This window comes from Tyto alba, unplaced genomic scaffold, assembly GCF_018691265.1.
Source record: "Tyto alba isolate M040663 unplaced genomic scaffold, T.alba_DEE_v4.0 Super-Scaffold_19, whole genome shotgun sequence".
Classification (NCBI taxonomy): domain Eukaryota; kingdom Metazoa; phylum Chordata; class Aves; order Strigiformes; family Tytonidae; genus Tyto; species Tyto alba.
The window spans coordinates 3,228,567-3,245,140 of NW_024881281.1; the positions used below are offsets into that span (position 1 = coordinate 3,228,567).

At 40.1% G+C, this 16,574-nt stretch overlaps 1 protein-coding gene across 11 annotated transcripts in view; it reads left to right on the forward strand.

Annotated features, from left to right (window-relative positions):
* Window positions 1-16,574, forward strand: part of BCAS3 (BCAS3 microtubule associated cell migration factor) — a 372,048-nt gene that overhangs the window by 157,514 nt on the left and 197,960 nt on the right. For all 11 annotated transcript variants that reach the window (XM_033004736.2, XM_033004738.2, XM_033004743.2 and 8 more), the window contains 2 exons: window positions 12,176-12,276; window positions 16,249-16,445. In XM_033004736.2, the coding sequence (XP_032860627.1) occupies window positions 12,176-12,276; window positions 16,249-16,445 (298 nt within the window). The remainder of the gene's footprint in view (window positions 1-12,175; window positions 12,277-16,248; window positions 16,446-16,574) is intronic.

Below are 16,574 nucleotides of genomic sequence, written 5' to 3' on the forward strand. Positions count from 1 at the left end.
GCACAGCTGTTTCATTGCTTTGAGGTCATCTGTGACATCTGCTGCAGGAACCTGGATCAGAGGAAGCCGTTCGTATCTACCTGGGCACTTTATCGTGGCCGTGGCTGGTGCAGAGAGGTGAGAAAGTGGGTAGCAAGAGATTTGGACCTTTCTGTAAGTTCACGGCTTGAAAGTGAACTTGTATGTTAAATTCCACAAGCTGCTGGCCTGAGGGAAGCGTTGGTATCCTGCTCCTGACTCTTTCAGGCCTTTTGCAGTTGGACAGAATAAAAATAACCAGTCCCAGGAATCTCCTCGCCTTCGGACAGAGCAGATTTCAGACTTGCTTTTGTTTTTGTTTTTTTTTTGTAAGAGTTCATCCTGCAAAGCCCTGGATGTATTACAGTCCCCAGGTCTTCAGTGCTGGGTGCTAGATGTTTCTCTCCTACCCTTCTTAGATTTAATGCATAATATTTTACTTTATTTGTGTCTCTAGTATTCCCTCTTTATTTGCCTGTGTTCTGAGCAACTCCTAAATCAAATCACAACAGAGGAAGGGAATATACATCAAGTCACATTTCATTCTTTCTAGATGTTTTCCCTACAATGTAAATACCATCATCTGGTATAGTCAGGCGGTCACAGCAGGCCTGAGGGTGGGCGGAGAGTTGTGCGAGGCTCTGCGTGCACACGGAGGAGGGTTTCTGGTGTCCACAGGAACAGGCAATGTAAAGGACTTGGCTTTCTTCAGAGAATTGCCAAGTTTCATCATTAATTATTCTTTAAATACTACTTACTTCCCGCTGATTAGTACTTAGGAATTAAGATGCTCTGGCAGTATTAACTCTTGGAGCGTGCTGTTAAGATGTGCTTTTCATGTCCAGAACAATCTGCTGCTTGTGTTCAGGTTTTCTTCTATTGAAAAAACTTTTCTTTTTGTTACCACGACCCAAAGTCTAACATACTTGATTGACTTAATTTGTGTCTCCTGTGTCTGACTCCTGTACCTTCCATTTGCGCATGTTTGAATTCAACCAGACATGTGCATGGCACATAATGGAATTGCAGTGAGAATCGGTAACTTTGCGTAACAGCAGAAAGTCTTCCATCCTCATTTCATACTTATTATTTACTTTCTTCCTTACCCTTCCTCTTTGAATTCACTTGTTCATTCCGCTGGAGGAATGGACTGTAGTTGAGATATCCGAGATGTGGACAAATAACACATTAATGGAAAAAGTTTGAAATCAGACCAGAAACTGCCCCATAAAGTTATTTAATAAAATGAGCTATGATTTCTCTCCTCTGGGATTGGAAAGGGCACCTTCATGTTCCAGGCAAGAGTTTTGGCTCATCAGGACCAATTTTATGGAGAAGACCTGCAGTTGTCAGAAGCAGGCCAATGACAAGAATTAATATATTAACTGGTATGCAGTACTCTTTGACAAATTGCTTACTAAATACATCAAAATTGATTGGACATTCTGTGTTTAAATTGACAAATGACTGCATTAGGGGAAGGAGGGAAATCCATTAATTACAGCTGCCCTCAACCATAGGAAATGTAATCGTATAAATATAGATTTTGTTAAAACAAAAGTCTCTACTTTACTACAGTGTTGCTGGTAAGTGTACTTGCACCTTTTTTTCTATTAAACCTCCAATAGGAGGTTCTGAAGACAGATCTTTGCAATTGGCTTTTAAATAATCAAAGACCATTTCTGTTGTGTTAAAAGGAATGATGCAGTGTTTCTTTATCCCACTCTGACCGCTTCTGGAAATTGTTTCTCTCTCAGAAAAATGGACACGTAGCTGAGGCTTCTGCTGCCTCATTGATTGTTTATTCTAAATGCAGTGTAATTCATATTCCACCATGGTGGGTTTTGAACCCGTACTCTGTATTCTTGTTCTTTGTTTCTGTATTGGTCTCCAAGTAATACTTGAAAGGCTGTTACTTATTTCTGAGTAAGAATTTGCACTTGAGTTAGGCCTGAAGATATAATCAGTTTTATAGGCTTCGTTAAGGGATTCTTGAAAAGATTAAGGTCTGTATTTATAGCTGCCTTTGACTTTTGGCTGTTACAACAGATTTTCATTTCTGGACCAACTGCTGTACGTATCTTGCGTTTTACTGAAAAGGGCTTTCATTAGAAGTCAAACTTAGTAACTATTCATTGTCTTCAAAGGGAGGGGGTTAGTCTTTCCTCACTGTTTGTTTGGGCTAAATGATAACACAATTTATACAGATAATCTCTCTAACTCTGACATCATGTTTGCACTTCCTGCTCCCTCTAATGAAAGCTATGCACCCTGAGCAAGACTTCTGTCTCTAAGCAACATTGTGGTTCTTTATGACCTATTTTATATTCCTTTCATACATTCCATTGATGGAAATAAAAATTCCATACATAGAGGTAGTACATACTGTGCTGTGGAAAGCAGGACTGAGAGTAAGAGTGGAGGGTGTATTAAGTAACTGTGTGAATATGTGCTATGAAGATAGATACTATGAAAAACAAGCAACGATGCAAGTAATCATAGCCAAACCGCTGCCATTCGAGCTGCACCGAGCAGACGCAGTGAGGAATCTGGTCATTCTGGTCTGCAAACCTTCTTCCATGCACAGCAGAGTGTGATGGTGGTCTGGTAATCGGCTAATGAACTGGGACTGATAATTATATTTAGTGTTCTACCACTTCTTAGCCTTCTACCTCTGTTTTTCTTCTAGCACTCTTTTGTGCATGTGTATTTAATAGTGTCTTCTTTCACTAATATGAAAGGGTATATGTTATGGTACATACCCCACTATATACATAACTATAGTGTGTGTGCGTGTAGCATGTTCTGTATCTTACTATGTGTATGTTCAATGTCTATCACAACGGAGCTCGATTTCAAATAATAAAACTGATCAAAACCAGAGCCTGTTCTGTAACAACAATTACGCTATCGTGTAGTTACGAGGTGTTCAAAGCCTTTTTGCTCCGTTTCTGTGACATCTCTGCATGGCCCCGGTCAGACGCGGGTTTGGAGTGGTTTCAGCAGTTAGCGCTCCGAGCCGCCCAGCGCAGTGTCTCTGCTGGGCTTTACTGGTTCTGCAGCAGCACTGCCAGTACCTCCGAGCAAAGTTGGCCAATTTAACATCATCTGCCGATGAAGACTGTGTAAGCAAAGTGCCCTGGCCTTACCCTGGAGTGGGCAAAGCCCACTTGAGTTTATATGAGCTGCTGTGCTGCAAAGGCTGGAGAGGGCTCGGAGCAAGCAGTGGCGTGGGGGGGTTAACATTTTAAACTGCCATCATTTTTATGTACTGATCATATGAGCGTTGCCTAAACTACTGGTACCTGTGCACCACAGCCAGGGGCTTTTACACAAAATCGTGTCGATGGAGTGTTACAGGCTTAAAACTGCAGGGACGTACCCAGCGTTGGCGGCAAGTCGGGGTGACGGAGATGGGCACGGCGGAGCCGCGGGCGATCTGCGGGAAGGCAAACGGGAGGCTGCTCCCTCTGCCCCGAGCGGGTGCAAAACCAGCCCTGTGGTAGATAGAGCGAGTCCCTGAGCACAAGGCCCGTACGTTCCGACGATTCTGCCAGGTTTTTCCCCTCCCTGTTCTGAGCGGGAGTATCGCAGCTAACCCTTAGTAAAGGTGGGAAACTGCGTGGTGTTGTTATTTTGTGTACAACCACCACACAGCTGAGATTTCATGTAGTCACTTGGGTATATATGTTTACCTTTATTATCCAGATGGGAATTTTTCTAATATATTTTCTAGATTCTCAGTTTGCCATTATTATTCTTTCTACTTGAAATTGCCTCTAGCTAGCGTATCATTTTCATTAAATTCTACTTAGTTACTGCCATACAATAAGAGAACGCAACATACGTTTTAAAAGAACTTCCTGGGTCTCTGCATCAGTAGTTTCAAAGGAGTTGTGCAGATGTCCTGTAATAATCCAGATCCTTGGGGGAAAACTTATAATTTCTTGAAATTTTGAAGTGGAGGATTCTGTAGTGAAAAATGAGTTTCAGAATGTCAGAAAATTAATTCTTAAGTGTTTATCTTGACTCAGGTATTCACTCCAAATATTACCAGAAAATATGAGTGTGTATCTATATATATGGATATATAACTGTAAGTGGTACAGATAAAATAAGTTGTAGAAGAATTTGGGCAATTTAAAAAATATTTCATATTTGGAATCTTTTACTGTGTTTAAAACAGTAGCGTATCTTAAATGTATATATTTTACATATATATATTTATATGTGTATTTTATGACTACAGTCTACAAATTTCCAGTGAAGCTGAATCCAAACATGCCTTTCCCTTACAGAACTGTTACATGTATTTGGGATTTTCTGGCAGTAGTCACAGTGAAAATGGGATTTTCAGGTTTGCTTCTTACACTCGGAGGCGTAACAGATTGCAAGCTAATCTGGATCACCTTCCTGTTCCAGAAAAGATGTTTCTAATGACATTGTAGTTCATGGTATTCTTTTAAGGAAAAACTATGTTTCCCTAAAACTGTAACCAGCACTTCCTGCTCCCTACAGGAAACAGGATTGAGTGGTAAAGGGAAGCAAATTTAATTTCTGACTGAGCATTGGACTGACTGGGGTAAATAGGAACAGGGCAGATGCCATTTCATGAAAGAGCTGCATCGTTGCATATGTGCAGTGGAGTAGAGCATGATACGTTCTTCAGCTGTAATTGCTGTTTGTGAAATAATATAGACGAGGTGGATAAAAATTAACTCTGTAAGGTGCACTGGATGCTGGCAATGTATGTTCAGTTTTTGATCCATATATACACCTGGGCATGTGCATGGCTTCATCAGATCACTGAGTACTTGCCCATCTTAATCCATATTTTTTAAACTAAATGCTGGAAACAGCACTGCATATAGGAATTAAAATACTTTCAGATGTGTACAAACAACAATAATGAACAAGGGCACATGCTGAAATAGTTCTTTACTATTCTTACATGGTCATCTGGAACTTCTTAGAGCGGGGTCCATCAACACGGAGGGGTCAGTTTTCAAAGCAGTGTACAGGGATTTAGCCGCGCGACTCCTATTGACGTTAATGGGAGTCAAACGGGTAAATCCCCACGCACCGCTTTGAAAATTTACTACTAAGCCTCTTGACTTCTCACTACATACTTTGATTGTAACAGTAATCCATGGTTAACATAATTTTCCCGACAATAATGTCAAACATACTTTTGAAGTCAGTGAATTATAGAAATAGTTACCTCTTCCATAATTCTTTAAAGATGGCCATCAGATGGATTTCACCATAGGTTCGTGCAGTTGAAATTATTCTTTAACTCAAGAAAGAATATATATGTTATCCTTTGGTACAGAACTGATAGTCTGAGCACTTAAAGTGTTGAACAGCCTTAAGATGCTCCGTACTGTGAGTAAGATCAGGTTCTAGCTCTGCCCAGCTTTAAATGTTCATTGTACTTGACTGGTTTCCTATGGGAACTTCAGAAATGGAAGCTGGAGTTAAGCGCAGTGAACATATACCAGCCTTGCAATGCAAGCAGGAGTAATGGTGAAGCCTGAACACCTAAGTGGCACCTTTTAGGGAAAAAAAAAAACTATGCCAGGCTGTTGGCTATCAGACCAGTGTAAAGGAGCCAGTAAAGCAGTCGTCAAAGCTGGGCAAATCTGAGGAGAATTCCTATCCTGACTACAGACCTACCTATTCCTTTAAGATTAAAGTGCTGATACAGAGAATGGATGGTCTATGAAGCACCTCATAAACTGTGAGCAATGTACAAACAATGAATTAATAAATCTGTAAGTCAATTGGTGGTGTGAAATAACTGTTAGGCTGGCTAAACTCCTGGTTTAGAGGGGGTTTTTAGCTGAACTTTATGATGTATATGCATACAGGAATCTCAGAAAGTCCTCGCGGGAAAAAAATTAGTGGGGAGAAGTTTGGGGTAAAAGAGGATATTTTAATTTTCATGGCATGCTCCTGCAGAAGTTTACAAGCTGAAAAATGCATGAAAACCAGAACTTAGTTCAGTAACATATAGCCACAAGCGAAGATACATAGAGCATATCACCAAGCTCCAAACAGTTTATTCTAAACGTTGCTGTAAGCATTCTGTCTAAAATGAAAATCTGGTCTTCACTTCATTGTCAGACTGGAGCAGAGGTGGAGCCAGCAGGCATGGAGCTGTGTGCTGCAAGAGCAGGGTTAGGAACACGCATGCCGTAAAACTCGCTAAGCAGTTGTTGGACTTGGAACGACGTGGCAAATCTGGCTGTGGGATAGCAAAGCCAACCTTTGACAGAATCAAGATCACATCTATAAGATGGGGAAAAAGCAAACCTGTTGAATTTGAAGTGGCTGCGTGTAGACCTAAACCAGAACTGTCACATTCTACTTGTCAGGGGTAACACGATGTAACTAATGCGCCAGTAGTTCCAGAAGTAGCATGAAATAAATCATTCAAGTTGTGGAGCTTAACTTTAGGAGAAGTACTCCCGAAGCTTGTTGACAAGCAGATGATTACCTCACGTCACTAAACCACCTATGATCATTTTAGATACAACTTAGGAACCACGGAAAAAGCATCAAAATCAGATGTTAATGTGTGATTTGTTTGAAAACAAGGGAAATGAAATTTTTATTCTGCGTACCTGTTTGCCATGGACATCACTAGAGACTGCTCATGGTAGCCCAGAGTTAATGAATTAGTTAAGAGTACATTGTTTCTGTTTCTACTAGATTTTAGAATCTTATTTCAAATTATAAATTTTGTGTATTCAGTTGAAATAAAGGAAAGCTCTCTGGGTGTCTGCAAGCATGTGTACGGCAGGCAGCACAGAACAAATAGTCTTTATGGTCCACAAATGCCTTTGTTTGCTCTTAATTTGGACAAACACACATCCCTTAGAGAAGAGCACATTGGGGATTTCATATATAACTCTCAATTAAATTGAATTGTGTAAAGCTTATTTATATAAATGAGAAAATTAAAACCTTTTGGTTCAAGAAGTACACAGAACTAAGTAAAACTAATGATTTATTGTTCACAAATTAAAACCATAAGTGCACACACTACAATTGAGCTGTAGTGTTTCTTTGTTCCAACACTTCTATGCTGCTGAAAGATGACAATTTATAATCTTTGAATGAATAAAGATTTGTCCTAGGTCTAGGTATTTATTGTATAATTAGCCCATCTATGAACAAAACCCCACTGTTTGTTAATTCCAATATTCGTCAAGCATGTGTATTTGTCTAGGTCTTGCTCACATGTCAGGAATGTCTATGCAAATTATTCGAGGTTAATATAAATTGTTTGTTTTCTTTATTTGTCACTAAATATCATGGGAGAGTTTCAAAACAATGTTGTGGGTTTTTTTTTTTTTCATACTTGATTGCTGAACTGTGTGAATCAGGTCCTGGAGTTCCAGAGGAATATTTCAGCCTTTGTTTTGGCTTGTGTTGAAACTTTTGTCTTCACAGTCACTTCTGTGCAATTTTCCTGGCACTAACAATTATCACACAAATGACTAAGTGTGTAATGTGTTTTTTTCAGACCCTTGCCTTTAATAATCTTTCTTCGGTGTAGTAGTAAGATTAATCCTGTAACTGCAGAGAAGGGAGTCTGTAAACTTAAAAAATTTACCTTAGATTATGGTAAGCACCTGCACCTTTGATTTTGAGGGTAGAAAATGAGATGACTGTTCAAAAATGAAAGAAGATGAAGAACAACAGTTTTTGCTGAGATTCTGGTTCTCCTTAGTTAAATGTGGAGTGGTTCAGTAGAGCCAGTCAGGATGGAGGGACGGGAATATATTCCAGACTTAGAGTTGATGCAGATCACTTTACACTTGAAGGAGGGCAGAGATTAAAGGTGCTATTATTATTTTTAAGCAGGTCAAAGATTTTTTTTGCCCCTTGCCAAATATTTATGGCAAAGCTCTGATTTTTGCTGCAGGTAGCACTCCGTTTTTTAAAAAGTGACCTTGGATGCTTGCTTATGGAGTTTTTGGCATTTGTAAGTGGACTTTAGAAACTGATATCCTGTTATACTGCATAAACAGAAGTTACATATTCTAATTCTCACCTTAAATTTTTAATAAACACTCATTTTCTTTGTACTTTTTTCGCTCTGCAGGTAATTGTACAAATTTCTTCATGTTTGTGTATTTCTAGATTAAAGAAACTCAGTTGCATTCTGATATTTGATATAAGTTTGTTCCAGATGTTGGTGTAAGAATAGCAAAAAGTTAAAAATAGGCATAGCTCAGACACAAAGCATTGAATTCATTATTTTAGGAAGGTACAAAACAACTGCAACTGCCAGTAAAATATCTCTGTGCAACCGGGGCTTGCTTGCTCTGTGTGTGCCATTTGTGACTTTTCCTCAATGAAAGCAAAATCACAAGAGTGCAAAAAAAACCACTACTTGCTGCAAAGCTTTTGAAGAATTTGAATGTTATTATTTGCTATCCTGCATTATAGTGAAATTCTTTGGAAAATGAAAAAACTCTGTGTTACAGCATAAGAACAGCTTCACTGTCGTAATTTCCAGTGTGAATTCAGATTTTCAAAGAATTAAGCTGGAAGATGAAAGATTACTTTCGAGCTCAAATTCCTGGAAATGTCCCTCCGGGCTTAAATTAATCTCATCTTGGAACTTGATACCAATGCAGGAGGTGTGTGACCCAGAAAAGAAGAAAGAATCCGTTTTACATTTTTAGAACATATTTGTTCCTATAACTTCAAGCCTTTTTTAACTCGGGGAAAAATGACCATATGTATATCTGTAAGAAGCAGTAGAGCGATGGCAGATCTCCAGCCAGGGTCTCTTGTCTCTGGAGGTCACACCTCGCAGAATGCTGCCTGCTTCCACTAAGGGCAGTGGGACCCGAGCTCGCTCTGCCTGCGGGAAAGCCGGGACCGTCACTGGGATCCTGCTGTCGAAACCAGACTCTCCTCAAATGCCTGCTGTTGTGATAGGTGTGGTACATAAATGATGTTTTATTAAATAGCAAAATAAATTGCTGAGGTTCGCCCTCAGCTAAGGCTTTATCACTGTTGCCCTGCTGGTGAACTCCGAGGCAGAGGGTTTTTTTGTGGAATTCAGCATGTCATCACTTTTTGGTAGAAAGAGTTAATGCTGCGCTCTGAAGCGGCGCTCAAACGTGTGTTGTTGCAAGACGTATGCAAAGCTGTGGTTCCTCGGGAAGAGGCATGAAGCATAGGACCGAAACTATTCTTAAATTTGAATTTCTTTCCCACTGTAATGCCGTCTTGAATCTCCAGTAACATACACGAGTATTACCCAAGGGGGAAATACGGTGACAAACCAGGGTGGGTGCTGCTCCCCGGGCTGGCGTTTTTGCAGCTAGTCACTGAATAGCAGCTTCCCTAATCTTGACAGCTCTAGTAGTTGCCCCTGGGATAGAAAGAACAGAAAAAAATCAGAACAGTCCATAAAGTTCCCGTTGGTTTGAAAGCAAAAACATCTGCTAGAGTCATGAACAGTTTGTTAGTGGAGTACAACAACAGGAAAGCCTGCAGTTGATCAGCTGTGCCCTCAGAAACCGGCGTTACTGCAGTCAGTAGGATTTATTGTAGGGGAGTCGGGAGATAGGGGAAAGATCAGGGCAACAGCAAAACGTGTCAAAATAATGGGTTTGTTTCGTTGACTTTGAATGTAAACTTGACCGGTAAGCAAGCGGTGTGGGCATTATGGTTTCATATTCAGATATTTACTGTGAATCGTCAGCTGTTTGTAATCCGGGAGGGTACGTGTATTTTCTTAATACCAGTTTGATAGGGGCGAGCCGGACACATCCGTAAACCACTGAATTAGATCTGTCATGGCTGTAGCAAAGCAGATGAATGTAGTTTCTATATTATCTTGAAAACTGATCAACACAGGCGGCTGAAATAACGTCTGTGGTTGCCAAGGTGTGTATTTACATGCGCGTGCAGGCACAAATTGTATTGATTTCAGTGACTGTGGCAGATGTATAGTATCTCATGGGAAAAACTTGACACTTTTTAAGAATATGTCCTCATGTATATAGCACTTTGAATAATTCTTTAATAAGTTAGGCCCTAAACTGGATTTGGTATATTGCAGGTTTCAGAATACGGACACTCTGCGATACAGAGGTGTTAGAAATGGCTGCATGGCGGAGGTTGGGTTCAGATACCCACTTATACAAACAGGATGAAAATCCCTTTATTTCATATAGTGTATGGATTTATGAAAACTCTGTGCTGTTTATATTATAGAGGCGCCGTTCTGTATTTATGGTTACAATTGTGTCTGCTTTGCCATTATAAACTCCTATTATTAGGGGTTTACAACATGGCTGTAAAAATTTGTAGTGGATGGAAACTTGACACATAAAGGTCAACCCTGTAATAATACAGTTTTTAAAAATCAATTTTTAAAACTGTGAGTCATTTTTAGATTGTGAATACAAAAATATTGGTTCTAATTTTAGGATTGTCTGTATCAATGCTATAGCATAAACTCTCATATTTTATCGAAGTAAAAATATCATTGTTGCATTTGCTTCTTTTAATTTGTTTTTGTGGTGTCTGCTCTTCCCTCAAAGTGGGTATGGTTTCTTGGTATTGAATCGAGGGTTCCAACAGGCCCCTGACACTAAGCAGGTACAAGAAAATGAAAAATACCTCCTGTCTCATTGTCTGGGGTGCTTGCTTGCATTTTTTTTCTGCTAAATTCTTTCAGCTTTCTGAAGTGTGAAGTTTTAGTTAGAGCGGCGTAATGCTACCACCACAGAAAGTAAAGTAGCTAGACTGTAAGCTTTGCTAACGTATTCAAATCACTCAAGGACCAGGCAGCATGAAATATTAATCTTTACCATGAGTCTACAATTCTCTCTCTTTTTTGTGGTAGCATTTGAACACTAAGTTATGATTTTTCCTGAAGTTCTATATGTATATGGTAATCATTTTAAAAGTAGTTTTGGATACCCTGATGTCTACAGAGGTGAAGAACTGGCATTTTTCTGTTGTAGTGAGTTCGTATGAAGACCAATGAGAGTAGTGAATAGAGGAACAAAATTAACTTAGTTCTGTGAATTGAGGTTGTTTGTACCAGTCTTTTGAAAACAGTAGAGACTTGTATTTAAGCAGTTATATAAGGTTTTCATGGCGCTGTCAAGAAAAGGTTTGTTGCTGAGCGCGGTGGACAGATCTGGTGTTGAGTCAAACCAAAAATTTACCCAGCCTGGCATATCTGGTAGTGGCTGGAAGCAGATGCGCCAGCGTCCAGGAGATTGGAGGTTACGGGCTGCTTAGGGGTTGTGTCTTGGACTGTTGTGTATAATAGCTGCTGCTGAGTTTGTCCCTCAGCTTGAACTAATACATCTTTTTACTTATCAGTGTCACCTGCAGCTGAAAAAAGTGTTTTTCTTATCTGTCCAAAATCATTATACAGTATTACTGTAATGCAATGCAACATCTGAATACAGAATTTCTGGTATTTTACAGTCCAGTGAAATAATCTCAGTATTTAGTCTCTGTAGCAAAATAAACATCAAACTCTGCTTTGTTATGGATTCTTAATTAATATATTGTCACTATTATAATGAAAAGGTGACACTAAGATGATAACGGAGTACTTCTGATTAAATTGCAAAAAAGTCAAATCCTAAAATCAAGTTGTTTGTGAAGCCATCTTTAAATTAACTACATTCATGTCAAAATCAGAGTGATAATTCAGTTCACAAAGTCTTGGAAGTACTCTGTGTTCAAAGTCAGTGCATGTACCAGTGCCTCAGGATAGCTTTTGTCGGTGTGCTTTAGCACAGCTGAAATTCTGAGGAGTTTGTAGACAAGGCTTACATCACTGACAGTGGCATTTCTCAGTGTTAAATTCCTCAAGACAGATGGATGTCATCTGCATTGGGCTGTACTGTATGTTCACTGAGGACTTAAGGTTAAAAGAAGGGCCAGTTGGGTTATCATAGTGGCTGTATGTATACATTCAAGTCAAAGAACAGAAATCTTTTCATCACTTTTGATGTCAGTATTTGAGCTGTTTCTGTGCTCCAACATATCGTCACAGATTTAGGAAAATATATACGTTGCTGTACCAATAACTTACTGAAAAAGCTTTTTAAAAATACATTTAACAGTAAATCTGATTTTTCAATTTTCTGTTTTTTTTCAGTGGTTCCACCAGGGAGCCCTGGGCCGATCACTCGACATGAGTCGTATGACAGCTTAGCATCTGACCACAGCGGGCAAGAGGATGAAGAGTGGCTGTCACAGGTATGGGTTTGGGGGTGTTCTGGTTCAGGGGTGAAACAGTAATAGTATCCGTGGGAAGTAAAATTCACAAGTTCCTTCAAAATGGAAAGTAAGCTTTCCAGTAGGCCGTGAATTTGATGGTCTTTACATTGTCTACAAACTATACAAGCTATATTAAAATATAAAGCCCCCATCATTCCTGGCACAAGTCACGTCTTTGGGAAGTTCACAATGAGATAGGAAGCTTAAGTTGCCAGCAGAAAGTTACCTCTCTACCTTTTTCTCCTGACATGGTCCTTTTCAGACATGGATAAAGGAAGTTGGCTTGACAAAACGACGATGCCTTTTCAGTTGTGACCTGTGCTATACTTATTACATTTTAACATAAAAATGGTAGATTAACTGGTTTACATCCTTCTTTTTCTGGTTGTCAGCTACTGCATTTCCTACAGATAATTCCCGTGAGTTATGGCTAGATACAAATACTACTATAATGCTTTAAAATTATCCTGCTCGGTGGAATATTTTTATATGAGGTAGTTTTGTAGTTTTATCCATTCTTGCTTTGTTTCAGTTAATGAAGCTTCTCTTTAAGAACTCAGTACGTACTTGGCTATTTGGCACAAAACATAATTTCAGTTTAAGAATGTAGGTCATGAATAATGCACAGAGAATTAGTTCCCGTTAGAAATAAAAGGTTAGAGTTAAATAAATAAAAATTACAAATGCTCTGGATTTACCAAAGCAATTACAGTGTACCTGATACATGGAATTCCTCCTGACAAATTAAGAGGGTTTCCTGTGGTTTAAGGACAATGTTGTTAGGGGAGTGATGCATTAATTGTGTTGCAGGGGTGTATGGCACAAATACGAAGTACTCATGGATGTGATTTGCTTCTCCCACTGGTGAATAAATCATACACTGCATTTTCCTAAAACAAGAAGTTAGGTTTCCACATGTACCAGTCCGGGAGCGGCATTCACTGGGGAATCTACTCATGTGAATCCACTTACCTGGCCTTTTCAGATGTGGCTGCACAATGATATATCTTATTTGCTTGTGCTGTCTCTAATTTGTCAGAGCATAAAGATGGTGAAACAACTCAGTGTTGTGGACAGGAATTTTATCACGGAGCTCACTGGGGCCAAGATTTCAGCTGTAATTTTCCACCTATCGTTTCCAGTACTGTTTGGATAGTTTAGGTTATTTTTACTCTTCTGGTGACTTTCTGGTAGAATGGACAACCTCCGGAAAAAAGAGAGTAAGGTAACCCTACGTTATGAGGGTTGGTTTATTACTAATTTTTGGAATATATAAGACGACAGAGGAACTTAAGACTGAACTTCATTACTTCTGTCCCTTGAGAGGAGCAAATATATTTATAAGGGGAAAAAAAAATCCCAAGTGATGTCACAGAACACAGATAATTCGAAGAATGCTTCCAAAATGTTTAATTTTCATTAAGTGAAAAGAGTGATGATAGCTCTTTTGAGCATGAAGATGCTAGCATTCTCTAAGCAAGCCACTTTAGATTAAGCCTAAAGTGCAAGTGTGTTTTTCAGAATTAAAGTGTTGTTATCAAGAGTAACAGCATGCAGTGAAAAAACACTGCCCTTCACTTCAACTTTTCAATTAGAACAGTGGGTAATGTGTGCTGTCAGTGCGAAGTAGATACAATATGTTTGTCCTGCACACAACAGGAGAGTGAATAGGAACATCTGGCCATAGCCTCAGTAAAATTGCAAAGGCATCTGTTTACCTCTCGGCTTTGTGACACTGATGGTTTCAAGCTTAAAATACACAGATTACTTTATCTGTGGCCTAATTTACACTGCTGCGTAAAAGCTACTTGTCTCAGAAATGTCTACAGTCAATCTGAGTTACACTAAGATAAATGCAAAGATGGAAATAGTGCTAAATAAGCTGTACATTTGTTGTCTGACGTTAGCAGAGAACTTAGAACGGCATTATCCTGTGTTTAGAATTGCTTCTTAAAGAGTTAAGAATTGCTACTGGTATACATCTGTGTCATATATATACAAAAATATATTTTAATGAATTTCCTCACAAAATTGCATTTTTGCTGTGAAGCTGATCATTTTTTTAGCAGAAATTGATAGGAGTTTAATAGTCTATTTTTGTCATCTTAAAAGTGTGACTTCACCAGAACTTAATATTTTCATTTCATATTTCCTATTTCTGATCTTTAAAGGCTCTTCTTGATTTTAAAAATTGTATTATAAAAGACTTATGCTTTGCTTAGCTTTTTATTTTGAAGGCCCAATTTTCCCGATCATATAAGTTTCCAGCAATGTTACCATCTTAAATTTTTACGGTTGTTTGCATTCCTATAGTTGGCTTATTTAAAAGTTTGTCAGAATTGATACTCATCAAGTTCATAGTTATCAGCGCGAAAAGACATTTTTAAAATATTCTGGATGCTTCATTTACTGACATAACTTATTTTTCAAAAGTTCATATTTAGACTCTCACTGGGAGCCAATATGTAGAGGAAAATCCGAATATTTGAAATTACTGTTTGTTAGACACAGCACCTGTATTCTCTGTGCTGTTTGGGAGTCGGCATGGAACTGAGAAGCTCCTGTGTCTGTGTGTATATCTGCACATAAACATGCATACAGATACATACCTCTTACACGCCTATTACATATGTGTGGTTGTTCGTTGCAAGCAAACACCCTTACTTCTGTTTGAATTGCCAGCATTTCAGTGAAATGAATATATGTGTGTGTGTGTGTCGCTGCCCTTCTAAACTCGCTGTGTCGCACAGAGTTTGAGCTGTGTGTGCATGGTCTCGAGTGTGAGCTGGGCTGTTCGGTGTCTCACAGCACACTTCACGTTGCTCTCTTGCAAATCTTGTTGCTCTCCAGCAAGATGGTCTCTGCCAGCCGGATCCTCAGGCATGCCAACAGTAATTACAAGCTTTGGTTTGAAATACAGTTCACACTATATACATGTGAAGCAGCGCTGTTTGATGTGTGAACTTTTAGAAAGCAGCTATAACAAAGCTGTAACAGCTTGCTTTTAAGAAGTGCATCCCTTGACCTGCTCAGGACTGAGGTTATCTGGAGGAGGTGGACTTGCTCAGTTCCTCTGTCTACTCCATGTAGATGCAGATGGAATTGTGGTCCTCTGTTGGCACAACAAGAGTAGCATTTTAGCGTTGAAGTTATAGCACGTATTTCATAATGGCGAGGGGAGGTATAGAATCACAGACTGGTTTGGGTGGGAAGGGACCTTAAAGCCCCCCCAGTGCCACCCCCTGCCCCAGACAGGGCCCCCTTCCCCCAGCCCAGGGGGCTCCCAGCCCCGTCCAACCTGGCCTTGAACCCTTCCAGGGAGGGGGCACCCACAGCTGCTCTGGGCACCCTGGGCCAGCGCCTCACCCCCTGCACAGGGAAGGATTTCTGCCTTAGATCTCATCTAAATCTGCCCTCTGACAGTTTAAAACCATTACCCCCCGTCCCATCCCCACATCCTGATCCAGAGTCCCTCCCCCCCTCTCCTGTCCCCCCTTTAAGCCCTGGGAGGCCGCTCAAAGGGCTCCCCGGACCCTTCTCTTCTCCAGGCTGAACCCCCCCAACTCTCTCAGCCCGGCCCCCCAGGGGAGCTGCTCCAGCCCCCCCAGCTGTCATCATGGCATGGATGAATGAACAGGATCAGCTGAGCTGATAGCCAGGACAGTGTCAGTCTTCAGAACAGTTTAAGAACTGGGGTGCAGTGTCCTCAGGCTGGTGGTTCGCTGGCTTTCAAGGCTCTGCAAGGGGCTCTGGGCTTTGGCTAAAGCATCCTTTCTCTAGCAAAGACATTCCGAATTTCCCCTTGTTCAGCATTCCTCCAAACTGATGGCACAGAACACTCTTATAGCTTGAGAACAGCAGGATTCTGGGGGTTCAGTGTACTGAAGGAACCATTCAGCATATTAAATTGCATTTTCGTATTAAGCATTTCCCCATACTCCCTTCCCACAGGTTGAAATAGTGACTCACACTGGGCCTCATCGACGCCTATGGATGGGCCCACAGTTCCAGTTCAAAACAATCCATCCCTCAGGCCAAACTACCATAATTTCATCCAGTTCTTCAGTGCTGCAGTCGCATGGTCCAAGTGATACCCCGCAGCCTCTTCTGGACTTTGATACAGATGATCTTGATCTCAACAGTCTCAGGTAAAAATAAAATCACTTTCCAAGCTGTTTCACATTTGTTGTGTGAATAACTTGCCTCATGCTTAAATGAGGCCATCTGCGTAGAACGTGTAATAGTTTTCATCAAGCTTGTCCAGATGAAAGTCTTAG